The sequence below is a fragment of the Ambystoma mexicanum genome, chromosome 6p, assembly GCF_040938575.1.
Source record: "Ambystoma mexicanum isolate Mex_15411 chromosome 6p, UKY_AmexF1_1, whole genome shotgun sequence".
Lineage (NCBI taxonomy): Eukaryota > Metazoa > Chordata > Amphibia > Caudata > Ambystomatidae > Ambystoma > Ambystoma mexicanum.
The window spans coordinates 1,087,775,766-1,087,789,570 of NC_090935.1; the positions used below are offsets into that span (position 1 = coordinate 1,087,775,766).

Sequence of the window (13,805 nt, forward strand, 5' to 3'; positions counted from 1 at the left end):
TTCTGACCTTCCGCAGAGGAAGGAGGTGGTACACACGTGGCCCTGTTTTTCTGTCTCAAAGCTATATTACAGTTCCACATCAATTAAGACATTTGCCTTCTGTTGATTTTACTCAAAGCTGAAGCCAGAGAGGTCTACATAAGCTGGATGTTAGCTTTGTGCTCTGCCTTGATCTCCATAAGGAAATGACAACCTTCAAGCATTTTTGTCACTGAATGGGTGGATCAAAAGCAGCAAAGGCATCCATAGTGAGATAGATGGTCTTGTATATTTTAAGGCTTTCATCCACCGAAAACGTTTTCACATGTTTCTATTACAGGTAAAATGAGCATCAGTGAGTTTTCAATTGCATTTCCTCATGGAGACTTTTGAAAAGGAGGGATGTAGGCCACTATTAGAATAGAAGTCTTAGTTTTCCTAGATACACAGGCAATCCTTTCGGGTCACTAAATCTGCTGTCCTTCTTGCTTTTTTGATTTCATGTTTCAGCAAGGGATAGGCTGAATTTCAACTGCGTGATCACCCCATGTGAAGGTAATATCGTTACACCTAAGCGCTTAAATCGTTTTTTATTGACCTCCTCTGACATTAAGGTGGCAACAAGCCTAAAAAAACCCTTACCACACCCAGGATTATAATTGACAGAGATCCTACTACTCATGAGGATGCTTTCAAGGCCCATGGGGAGGAGGACCAGTCATTTCGATCAGAAAAGGCATCCAGCCTTCTGGAGAAGGGGTTTAGCTCTAAAACAGCCAGTCTTAGTCAAATACGACCCCCTCCACATGAAATTGCTCGCAGTTTTACCCAGCAGGATCTTTTTAGACCCGTATCAACTCAGGATGTTGCCTTAAAGGCCCCTGTGAAGGGAGCTCTGAATTTCCAGACTGAGGGAAGATATGACATAGCAACTAAAAACACCTTATTAGGAATGCAGCACCTTATTTACCCTCAACAAGCCAACTCTTTAATCAAGTCAGGCAAAGACAACTATGCCTCAGATACATCTCCAGCTAAAACCTTAAAAATCCTGCTGCTCAACACTAGGTCCCTAATCAAGCATGCCGTAGAGGTGGCTACTCATATTGAAGAAACTCTTACAGATATCTGTGCTTTAACAGAAATCTGGAGTAATGAGGCAACCGAACCATCGCTAGAACTAGGTATTCCTGTGGGTTACAGCATCCTTAAAACAGATGGGAAAGATGGTAGGGGGAGGTGTAGCTTTCATCTTTATATCAGAATTCGAGATTTGGGAAACTAAAATGAAGACATTCCAAGGTCAGAACTTCTTGTCATTAAAATCGGGATTAGTCCTGAAACAACTCTGAATAACCTACTTATCTACAGAGCGCCCAAGGCAGCCCTGGATTTCCCTGGGCAGTTCTGTAATCTGGTCCTACCTACTTAAACCTAGCACTAAATTCCTAATACTAGGGGATTTTAATCTATGGCTTGGCAATAAATCAGACATATCGGGGGCACTAGAAGCCTCATTAAGCTGTTTTGGCTTCTGTCATCTGATTGATGTACCTACATACTTAAAAGGTCATACCTTGGACTGGGTGGCTGCCCACAATGTGGATATGGCAGAACTGGTGGTCTGACCTTGTCCGTGGTCGGATCACTAGTGTATCTATCTCCAGATCAAGAGCAGTCTTTGCAGGGAGAATTGTTAAGACGAGGACCTTTAAGGCAGCCAGAAGCTATAAGAAACTTACAGCTAAAGCAATTAAACCATGGGCTATAGACTTATCCTCAGAGATTCTGAATTTAGATACTTTGAATAATATGACTCACTCTTTTCATAATATAACGGAAGCTTTAGCCCCCATGAAGAATAAGCTTTGCCGGGAGGGTCACATGGACAATAAATGGTTCTCAGCTGACATCCAGAAATGAAAAACTGAGAAAATAAAACAATTTTAGGTCTGGCGAAACAGTCAGAAGTCATTAGGCTTAACACTTTATAAAAAGCTAGTTAAGGACTACAAGACAGCAATTATTAATGCCAAAAAAGAAATGTTTAATAACATAATTCCACAGTCTTCATCATATACCAAAGACATTTTTAAAATATTAAGAGAGCAGGAAACCCCAAAGGGACCCAATAAAGAACCGCTGACTGAAAATGAGGTTTTGTGTACATTAATCCAAGAAACAATGTCAAACAAATTGACAACCATCAAAAAAGAAACCGAGGCACCGGGAGCGCCGAACGGTCGGGCTCTACGGGCCCCAGGCAGGGCGCGTCCTCCCGGCACCATCCACCACGAGCCAACGCTCTGGTTCGGGTAAGAGGAAGGCCGAGCACCCGGCGAAGCTCCTGGAGAGGCCCCGGTCGAGCTCGAAGGCCCCATAGGAGTGGGAGCGAGGCAGTGTCCCCCCCACCCCAAGGAGAAGGCGGTGAGCGCACCTAGGGTGGTGAAAGCCTTAATCCATCCGGCCAAGGCCTCTATCGAGACAGTCGCGGCGGCCCTGGCTCAGCCTGTGGAGGCTACACCAGTGGTGGCGACCTCGGGGCTCAGAGTTTCCCAGCCACCGCAGAGGGAGTGCTCTTTAGTGCCCATCGACAGGACCCCCGTGAAACCCCCGGCGGAGAAGAAAAAGGGGGGCAGGAGGTCGTCGTGGATTCGGCCTCAACCTCTGAGGAAGAGCTGATCGAGGTCTTAAGCCATGGCGTTGGCGTGGAAGAAGACCAGCCCGTCGGGAGGGATCCCGACGCAGGAGACGACGATATCGTCGAGGGTGCCGACGGGGCCCCTGACCGCCCATCGGACTCCCCTCTACCAGCGCCGCAAGACAACTCGGCAGCCATTTTGTTGGCTATACAGTCCTTATGCTCGGAGATAAGGACGAGACTGCCGTTACCACCAGCGGAGGAACCACTCCCGTCGGGGGACCCGGAGCCAGGCCCTTCTGGGAGCCCTCCCCCCAAGAAAAGAAGGATTCACCCTCCACCTCCTTTTCAGCCGTCGCGCCCCGTTCAGCCCTCCTCCCCGTCCACGACTCGAGGGGATGATACGGGGACTGACACGGCCGCGACGGGTACGGACGACGAGGATCTGCTGTCGTCACTTCCCACCCGGGCTTACCCGCCCGACGAGATTGGATCGTTTCATTCCATGATCGCTAGGGCATCCGAGAAGGAAAGTTTCCTTTATCAACGGCGCGAGGCCAAGAGGAAGACAGTCCTCGCAGTGCCTTTACTGGACGATATTTGGGATGAGGGCCTCGCCCTCCTCAAGAACCCATCCACGACGCCCGCTAGAAGAGATCGGTACGAGAAGAAGTACCGGGGCCCTGACGCGGCCCCCTTGTGCCTCTGGGCACAGCCGACCCCGGACTCCGTCGTCTCCGTGGCGGCCAGGAAGAAAGCGGGGGGGGGGGGGGTGCAGCCTCCACATCGACTTCCCCGCCGGACGGCGAGGGAAAGAAATTGGATACGATGGGGCGCAGGGTCATCTCGTCTGCAGCGGCGACGATTAAGGCGGCCAACACCTTGGCTATCGTAGCCCGCTACGACAGGGAGCTGTGGTACAAACTGGCCCCTCTGCTGGACTTCCTACCGGACGACAAGAGGGCGGATGCCCTAGAGAGAGATCTTGCAGGAAGGTGAGGTGGCGTCGGACCACGCCATCACGATTGCGACGGACATCGCCGACACTGGATTTCGCCAGTTGGGCAACGGCGTGTGCCTTAGGCGGCGATGGCTCAAGGCTACTGACTTCCGTCAAGACGTGCAGACCAGAGTCTTGGACATGCCCTTCGATGGAAACAACCTGTTTGGGAAAACAGTGGACGATTCCCTTCAAGCCATCAAAGCGGACACGGAGACGGCCCGGGCTCTCGGGGTTCTCCAGCAACGGCGGCCGCCCTTTCAGAGCGGCAGAGGCAAGGGCGCCTCCAAAGGTTCCGGCGGCGGGTTTTCCACCTACCGTCAAGCGGCCCGTTCGTCGTCGCAGGAAGCTTACAGGGGACGAGGCAAGTCAGGCGGACCCCGCCGTCGTCGCCAAGGAGGTCAAGGCGGCAAAGCCTCGTCGAAGCAGGACTGAACCGGCCGTGGGGTCGGGCCCCCACCGAAGCACCCCGGTGGGAGGCCGGCTGGCGAGCTTCGTCAGCGTGTGGGAGTCCATCTCCACCGACCGTTTGGTGCTGGACGCCCTAGCCCAGAGCCATGCGCTCGAGTTTCAAGGAAGGTGCCCGCGCATCCCCCCTGTGGCCAGGAAAGAACTTCACGTCCCTCAACTACTCTTGGAGGTAAAGGCGATGCTCAGGAAGGGCGCCATCGAACTCGTCCCAAAGAGGCTTCGGGGCTCCGGAGTTTACTCAAGATACTTCCTCGTGAAGAAGAAGACGGGAGGATGGCGCCCCATCCTAGACCTACGACGACTGAACAAATTCATCAAGGCACAGACGTTCCGGATGGTCACCCTCCAGCACGTCCTGGGTCAGCTGGAGGAGGGCAATTTCCTGTCGTCATTGGATTTGGAGGATGCCTACTTCCATATTCCCATCCTAAAGGGGCACCGAAAGTTTCTCAGGTTCGTGGTCCAAGGGCGTCACTATCAGTTCAGAGCCCTTCCGTTTGGACTACGGTCGGCACCCAGGGTGTTCACCAAGTGCCTCGCACCGGTGGCTGCGCAGCTGCGCAGAGAGGGGATCCACATCTACCCCTACCTGGACGACTGGCTCATCCGAGCCAAGACGAGGGAGCTCGCCGTGGCTCACACGGCAAGGACTGTCCAACTTCTCACGGACCTGGGATTCTCCGTAAACTACGCCAAGTCCCACCTGGTGCCCGCGCAAGACGCACTGTTTCTGGGAGCGAAGCTCGACACAGTGTCCCTTCTGGCCTCCCCGTCGGAGGAAAGGACGAGGGCCATTCTGGGCAAGGTACAGCGGATGCTGGTCGCGGACGCGGCCAAGGTGAGATCCATCAAGTCCCTCCTCGGAATGATGTCTTCTTGCATCTACCTCATCCCCCTGTGCAGGCTCCGGATGCGCCCGTTGCAGGAGTTCCTGGACGCGTGCTGGATCCAGACGACGGGCAGCTTCGAGGAGAGAATCACACTCAACGAGAGTTTCCGACGAGCAATCCGGTGGTGGGGCACCCGCGCGCATCTGACGCCGGGCATGGACTTCCAGAACCCCCGGCCACCAGGAGACAGTGACCACGGATGCCTCCCTGGAAGGGTCGGGAGCGCACACCGAAAACCTGCACGCGAGAGGCCTTTGGCTCCCGACGGAGAAGTCCCTCCATATCAACGTCCTGGAGCTCTGTGCAGTGTTTTGGGCCCTCAGGTCCTTCCTTCCATCCCTCAAGGGCAAGGTGGTGAGGATCTTCACCGACAACACCACCACCATGTTTTACATCAGGAAACAGGGCGGAACCAGGTCCCCAGCCCTGCCCAAGCATGCGCAGGACCTGTGGCATTGGGCCGTCGCCCAAAGGAAGTTTCTGGTGCTGTTTCATCTGTCAGGGATAAAAAACACCATCGCCGACTCACTCAGCAGGGAGCTGCGCTCGTGCCACGAGTGGGAACTACGACAGGATCTAGTGGACCGCCTCTTCCGACCGTGGGGCACACCCTAGATCGATCTGTTCGCGACGGCGACGAACTCCAAGTGCCAGAGGTTCGCCAGCAGGTTTCCCCAGCCGAGGAGCATGGGCGATGCTTTCTCGTTCCCCTGGGAGGGCCTGTTCCTATACGCGTTCCCTCCATTGCCATTGCTGATCCGGCTCATCAACCAGCTCAATAGGTTACGGTGCAGGATGATCCTCGTCGCACCTGCGTGGCCGAGGCAGATATGGTTCCCGGACCTTCTGGACTTGTCAGCGTCCCCGTCAATCAAGCTGCCAGTGGACGCGGATCTGCTCTCCAGGGAAGGAGGCCATCCTCCATCACGACCCGAAGTCGCTGAACTTGCAGGCCTGGCTCCTGCAGCGTTAGAGTTTGGAGGATACGACATACCGGCCGACTGCAGAGAGGTTCTTGCAAAGGCCAGGGTGTCCTCGACTCTTAAATGCTACGGACACAAATGGAAGAGGTTCTCTGTCTGGTGCCACGCACAGAAGATTAACCCTCTACGGATTACGGCTCCCCAAGTACTGCCTTACCTACTGACGCTGGCCAAAGCTGGACTGGCACACGCGTCCATCAAGATTCATCTTGCTGCGATCTCCCGATACACCAGAACCACGGGGCGGACGTCCTTGTGGTCTCATCGTCTGGTGAAAGAGTTCATGAAGGGACTGTTCAGATCGTTCCCGCCGGTGAAGGCCCCGGCGTGGGGGCTCAATGTGGTGCTGACCAAGCTCATGGGACCTCCGTTCGAGCCTCTGCACTCGGCCCCGTTGAAGTTCTTGTCGTGGAAAACAGCGTTTCTTGTGGCCATCACCTCCGCACGACGGGTGGGAGAGATCCAGGCCCTTTCCTGCAGGGCCCCGTACTTGACTTTTCACGACACGAGGGTAGTGCTCAGGACGCACCCCTCCTTCATGCCCAAGGTGCCGTCGGACTTCCACCTCAACGAACCCTTGGTGTTGCCTGTTTTCTTCCCGTCGCCTTCGTCGCCGGCTGAGAGGACTTTGCACTTGCTGGATGTGGCTAGAGCGCTGAAGTTCTACGTGGACCGCACAAAGTGTTTTCGGAAGACGTCACAACTCTTTGTGAACTTTGGACCTGTCAATCAGGGGAAGGCTCTCTCGAAGGCTTCCATTTCCAGATGGCTCTCCGGCTGTATCATGTACTGTCATCGGTTGGCAAACCGACCGCTGCCTGGCCGTCCGAGAGCCCATTCCACCAGAGCGATCGCAGCTACCACGGCGTTCCTTTCTGGTGTGCCTCTGCTGGACATCTGCAGGGCTGCTACGTGGAGGTCGACGCACACCTTCACGAAATTCTACTGCGTCGATCGGGATTCCAGGGAGGAGTCCAGGGTCGGCCAAGCAGTGCTGCGCAACCTGTTCGCCTAAGGTGAGCCTGGTGAGGAGGTAAGGTTTGCTTAAGTTGAGTTTGATGTAATGCTTAATGTTGAGCCTTTGCCACCTCCCGTGGTTGTGCATGTGTGTACTGCTATGTATTCTTTATTCATGAGTATGTGAATCCATGCCAGACCCCATGCTGGAGAAGGAACAAGTTACTTACCTGTAACTGTTGTTCTCCAGCATGGGTCTGGCATGGATTCACATGCGAACCCTTCCGCCTACTCCTCTGCGGCTCTTCACTTGGTCATACTGCCACTTCACGTGCTTCCAAATCTGAAGATGGCTGCCAGAGGCGGGGCTTAGGCAGAGGGCAGTCATTGGCTGTGGTCAGTATGACGCAGAGATCAGTGATTGGTTACTACTACGAAAGACAGATCAGAAACGAAACTGATACTGGTTTTTTCTTTACCGAGGATTCCCAGCCTGACGACGGGAATATTCATGAGGATGTGAATCCATGCCAGACCCATGCTGGAGAACAACAGTTACAGGTAAGTAACTTGTTCCTTATGATGACATACAAAACTGGATGGCGCAAAATGGACTGGCACTCAATATTGCCAAAGCAGAACTCATGGTGGTTGGCTCAGTAAACGAGTTGGCAAAGTTATGCCCCCTATATAGTAGTTTCACAAAATGGACACTCAAAGGAAAGTTAAAACACTAGGAATTACTTTAGATCAATGCTTGAATATGAAGGCACAAGTGGGCAGTCTTGTCTCGACCGCAGCATATTTTATAAAACTATTTAAACATCTTTGCCCTTTTATTTCACAAGACACAGCAGAGACTATAGCTAGAGCCATTGTAGGTGCAAAGTTAGATTATTGTTGCAGCCTCCTTATAGGGGTAGCTCATGTCGAAATTGGGTGCCGACAGGTCATACAAAACAGCGCTGTTCGAGTGATCAAAAACTTAGCGAGGAGGGACCACATATCAGAGGCCAGGCGTAGCTTACATTGGCTTACAGTAAAATCTAGAATTAGCGTCTGTATGCTATTGATCACATATAAATGTCTGACAGGTCTAATGCTGTCTTACTTGAAGGAATGCATTGTAGTAAAGCAGAGACAGTTAAGATCCAATAATACTATACAGATACAAACCCGTCTCTGTAAAACGTCTAAATCTCTGAAGGGGTCTTTCAGTAGAGCGACACCTCTGGCATGGAATAAACGTCCACCTGACTTAAGAGAAATACAATCCACAAACGTGTTTAAGAAGAAATTGAAAACGCCCCTGTTCTACTAGACACACAAACTCTGCTTTCATCCAACCCGGCTAGGATAAATGTCTTTCTGTTCGTTGTTTAGTCTGCATCTATGTTCGCACCCTTAAGCCCATGGGTACTCTGCTGTGTGTGATAAATAAGAAAGTAAAGTAAAGCTACCTCTTCTTCCCAGGTAGTTACTATTCAGGACCTCTCTGGCTATTTAACTTGGTGTATGTGTCCTTTATATTCCATAAGGCTCCCAGGCTAGGGTCCCAAAAAGTCAACCTATAATGTGCACAGACCCAAGAAGGGCAACCTGTTTGAGCAAATACTCACTGGCTGGAAAGACAGCATGCAGTTACAGCCATCTTGTTATCTGGACGAAAAGGGATGCAGGCACTCTTTAAAATGGCGACTTGGCTAAGATGGTCAGCAGGACGCCACAATGAGGCTGATTACATGTGGTAAGCATGGAAACAAATATGGGCATGTCCTTCTAGAGACTCCCAGTTGGGAGCTCAGTGTAGTGATTACCAGATCTGGCCGAATGGGTGTCTGTGATGCACTTCTGAATTCACGTCCTGCATGTTTGTCTTGAAGAAGCCTAGGAAGCTTTAAATGTGTTGACCATTCCTGACTGGTTGACTACCAAATGTGCGAATGGAACAGTGTGCCTGATTAGGAGGCAGGATGAATATTTTATATTCTGTGCCCAATCCCTTATTGTGTGTTGTTGTATGCTACCCTGTGGCTTAGTTTCCACCACTCTTGAGAGTATATCCTTGACTGCTCACCCATGCTTATCTCTTGAAGAGTCAGGCAATATACTTTGAAGCCCTGCAGCTGAGGTGTTGATTGATCTTCTTGAACCCTATGCATAGGGTATAGAGATCCTTCTACAGCTACTCCACATTTGTTCTGCAGGCATTACTCTTTGGAAACTAGTTCAAGGTCACACTCCATTTCGGCAGTCTATTCTCAAACATTTAGTTCAACTCCCATTGTTCAGGTTACTGCACAGATTTAAGATGCCCTTTTGTTCTGTATGGTGCTTGGTAATCTCCCTTTACAATGGAGGATATGGGGTGGGACATAGAAGATAAGCAAAATGATACTGATCATACTGGCTGCTGTATTCACCCCTCATGCACTCCACCCTATATTCCAGGTACTAAGATTCTGATATGATTTTTACGCTAATAAAAAACTGTTGGTTTGTGTCATGAGTAAATAGAAAGGATGTCCCATGCAGGGGGTGTGGTTGTGCGTGCACCCCGGGATACTTGGGTTTTGATTATCAAACGCCAATGGGTTTTGACCCAGTCCCATTCCTGGGGACCAACTTCCCATTAGTATGGCGTGAAAGGGACGGTGCACTAGTACAGTAGTCACGAAACAGAATTCTAACTCCCATGTCTATTTTGTTGATTGATCTTGTTTTATTTTTACATTTCACTTTCTAAATTAAATTTGCACTTTGAATTTTATGTTTTGTAGATCATATATTTGAAGAAACTCCCTGAAGAGGTGTTCAGACTTCTGTTGGTGGTGTGTCCATCCTATCTTCCATTTAGGTAATTTATACAATGAAAAGTTGGCTTTGGCATTATTGATATTCATTCAAAACCTGAAACTTGACCTGCTAGCTTTGATATTATTCAGGTGCAGCCTTGAACCAAATAACATTTAGGGCATATTTTATGTAAATGTGGTGTATTTGCTCATTCACCCGTTAGTTAAAATGGCTTCACACGTTTTGTTTGGTCTTCAGTGTCTTGCTACATTTTTATTCCCCAGCACAACTGTATTGATGTTTACTACTCCTCACTCCCCTTCTTTCCCTCTCATGTAATATTCTTTCTGGAAGGGAATGAGACCAGATCACTTTTGCATAGCGTAGAGAAATACAATTTTAAACCCAGCCCCCTACCCAACCCTTCCATGCCTCACAACGGGCACTCTGGCCTTTTTGTCGCAACTGTTCCTGGGCTTCTGTGTATGAGATGGGTGACCAGATTAAAAGCAGAGCTGTATTGCGGTTTTAAATTTTGGTACGGTGCCCCTCATTATGCATCCACCTTTTGGTGTCTATCCCACCAGGAAATTCCATGAGTTACGCTGTACAGAAACCGGAGGCAAATAGTTTAGGGGTTTGTTTTTCCCAGATTGGCTTTTCTAGCCAAAAAGGGAGGCGTACATGAAAAAGATTGCTTCTGCAGCTACCCCAACTCTGGGTGACCCTGGCTACTTCCTTTGCTAAAACTGGGATTCCTCCAAGATTGCAACCTGTCAAAGACTAAGAAAAATATGTCTAGTCGCTGTACTATACAGCATACTCACTGCTGCAACCCAAACCTAGCCGTTGAGGTACAGCGATTAATTGTGTGAAAAACAGTTGAATATTGGCAGCCCCCAGAGGAGGTGGTGTTCTCCGTGCAAAACAGGTTTTGTTTTTGTAGTCTGATATAAATTCAGACAAGTATTTGCTTCAGCACAACATCTGATTTTATAACAAACAGACCGTCATTGTGAATGTGCAAATAATGGGCTGTTTGTTATAAAATCAGATGTTGTGCTGAAGCGAATGCTGAAAGTGGTCTAAAACCCCATCTGATAGAGAAATGTCCATTTGTAAATATTTCCGCTTGAAAACCCATTGCAAGATGGTGGCCCATTCCACAACGCATGGGGTTCTCTAGGAATTATTGTAAAGGGGATGTTGTTGATTCTGCACACAGCTTCATCCTGCTTGCTCCCCCTGCATGGCTCCAAAGACGTCTCTGTATGGGTTAGACTTATTGTGATAAAACATCTATTGGCTACTACTGTGCTCATGCTCTCCCGGGCGGCAGAAATATGCACCTCACGCTGCACAGCAAACTCACCATTACAGAAAATAAAACAAAAGGTAGAAAAGGCAAATGCAGCGCTGCATCTCTGAGCCCATCTGCTATGGTTGCTTTTTTCACTCGGGCGTCCTATTCGAAAAAAACCTCACAGAGCCTTGATCCTTCAGTTGCAACGTGTCAACAAGGACAAAGCATTTTAGCCTCTGGCATTTACCTAAGACTTTCTGGCTGCAACCTGCCCGGTGTTGGTCTTTTGGCACTTTGTATGATTACAGAGAGATGTGACTGATTTTCCAGCCATGATGATCTTTTCTGAAGGTGGATCTCTGGATCACAATGTTGTAGAGCTTTAGCTGGAGGGGGTAAAGGGGGTAGTAGCAGATAGTAAGTTTATTGTGTTCAGGAATAGTTTTCACTTGTACCTGTCCTCACCTGCCACAATAGTGATTGGATTGTCTGTGCTGATGGCCCTTTTATCCATTACCTTCATTGCTGCTGTGCTCTTTCTTTTCTGGTGCTTAGACCAGATGTTTCTTCTGCTCTGGCATGCTAATTGGGTTCCAATATGGTGTTTCCATTCTAATAATAGCTTTTCACACTACTCCTGTCAACCTCAACCTTTAGATGGGTCCATGGTACTGACTTCTTTGCCAGTGGTTTTCAATAGCATTCTTCTGATGCCAGAACTCTGACTCCAGTGCCTTAGTTCTCTGTTGAAAACAGTTTACAACCTTTACTGTCCGCTGTGATGCAGTTTTTAAAGAAGTCGATCAACCAAATTTACTTAGACATACTAATCAGCCCAAATTATAAGCGTTCATGTAAAAACACATTCCTAAAAAAATAAGGAAGCATCACGTCAGCATACTGCGTTCTAAATAAGACATTGTTCAATGTATTGCCATGTGTAAAATTGTCAATATCGGATATACCACCCAAGTTCAGAAACGTCCGCTGGAAATCATTGAGTCTTTCTTAAACACCCCACTTACACATGTTCATTCCATTTTAAGGTGTTTCATTGTTTCTACTTTTTAACCTTTATAGAATCAACACTGGCATAATTCATAGGGGTGTGATGAAATAACTGCTCTGCAGGAGTACAGGGATGGGTAGTGGCTGACGTACCTGCTCAGCCCCACACTGCCACTAAACAATCAGTGATCTGTGACGAATCTAGTCACCGACTCACTGGAGGGAAGCTTCTCTTATGTGGCCACGGAAAGGTAGAAGCTACCGGACTCTGACCCTGGGGATGGCTATCTGCGGGAGGACCACTTGGGGGTCGAGGGGGTATAGACCAACTCCAGAGAGGTCGAAAACCCATAGAGCAAAATAACCTGGCGATCTGGATTCCACTTGACTCCCATACACCTGTACAACATGCCTGTATAGCTTATTGTAACCTAGAGAAAGAAATCCCAGGTTTTTACCAACTAAATGTCCCCGTTTACCGCTTCCACCATTTAAGTACTGAGACGAGGAAGAGAGATGGAGTAATGAAGATGACTAGAGGCAGTAAGCCAACGGTGAATTCTAGTCTTTGGAAACATTTGAATCATGCAGGAAGTTTAAAACTGCTACAGCTGATAGCAATGGAGGAGAGCGGCAGAGTCCACGGCTGTCAGCAACCTGTGTGAACGCTGATTAAGACGCCAGAAACAAGAGGATTGTGAGCTTCAGGGCAGAGACTAAAACATACGGTGTAAGGAAGAACTGTGCCAAAAGTAGCCTGCTTAACCAGGAGCAGCAGGAGTCGCCCGGAGCAAGAGAAAACAAAGCAAAGACGGACAGGCCGTTGAGACGTATGCCTAGTCGGCGGACTGAGCAAGAAGCCAAAGAGGAAACGCAAGGAATTCTAGAGATGCCCGGTAAGTCTACGGAAACGGAATGGGTTACCGGAGTGCCTCAGAGCAAATACCGCAACGCTCTGAGAACGTGAGAGGAAGCCATTGAAAATAGAGGAACTGATGCAAATGAGAATATTGTGAAAGAACGGTCGTTGACACAGTATTCCAAGGGAAGGAATGATATGTATGTGAAAATTGTTAAAAGTGAAAAGAAAGCACAAAACTTAAGCAAAATAAATAAGAACTTTTATCAGAAAGGGGTCAGTGACCCAACTGTGGCAAGCTGTTGTGATATGGATCAAAGAAAGAGTGAATAAAGGAGAATGCCATGGCAGGTTAGTGCACCAGGCAAACAAGGAGACTGAGGCTAATTTGCAGGAGTGGGGAGATGAGCGCAGTAACATACTGGCAGTGGAGTAGACCAGGAAGAAGTAGTAAAATTCTTACACCAGAAGGAAAGCTACGAAATGGTGATATCCTGGTGATATCCTGGCAGGCGAGCAAACCAGGAGTAGTAAGAAGTAATAAACCAAGAGTGTGAAGATAAATGAAGCGATAGTCTGGTGAGGGAGCAAACCAGGAGTGAGGAGGCAAGACAATCTGAAATTGTGAACCTAACTGGGAAGACTCGTACCCCTTTTAAGGATTGAACAGAAAGTCACAAAAACCCTGGCAGACTAGTACACCAGGGTTAGAAAGTGGACACAGTGTGAGAAATTGAACAGACAAGAAAACTGTGCCCTTGAGAGGAATACAAGAAAGATTCATACCCCTGGAGTAACGTTGAATTGAGATAAAGTATAATAAGCAAAGGAACTGGAAGAGAAAATTAATTCCCCTGGTGCTAAGTGGAATGGTGTTAAGTGAACTTTCTTAGGGGAAAAGTAGTATTTTCCCTGAAA

General features: G+C 49.0%; 1 protein-coding gene across 13 annotated transcripts in view; it reads left to right on the plus strand.

Moving 5' to 3' along the window:
* The window catches only part of CDC14B (cell division cycle 14B), a 1,298,523-nt gene that overhangs the window by 619,017 nt on the left and 665,701 nt on the right, over positions 1 to 13,805 (plus strand). For all 13 annotated transcript variants that reach the window (XR_011280342.1, XR_011280341.1, XM_069625680.1 and 10 more), the window contains exon 5: positions 9,702 to 9,778. Coding sequence is in view for 11 of the 13 variants with exons in the window: in XM_069625680.1 (XP_069481781.1) it covers positions 9,702 to 9,778 (77 nt within the window). In the remaining 2 variants the exon portion in view is untranslated. The remainder of the gene's footprint in view (positions 1 to 9,701; positions 9,779 to 13,805) is intronic.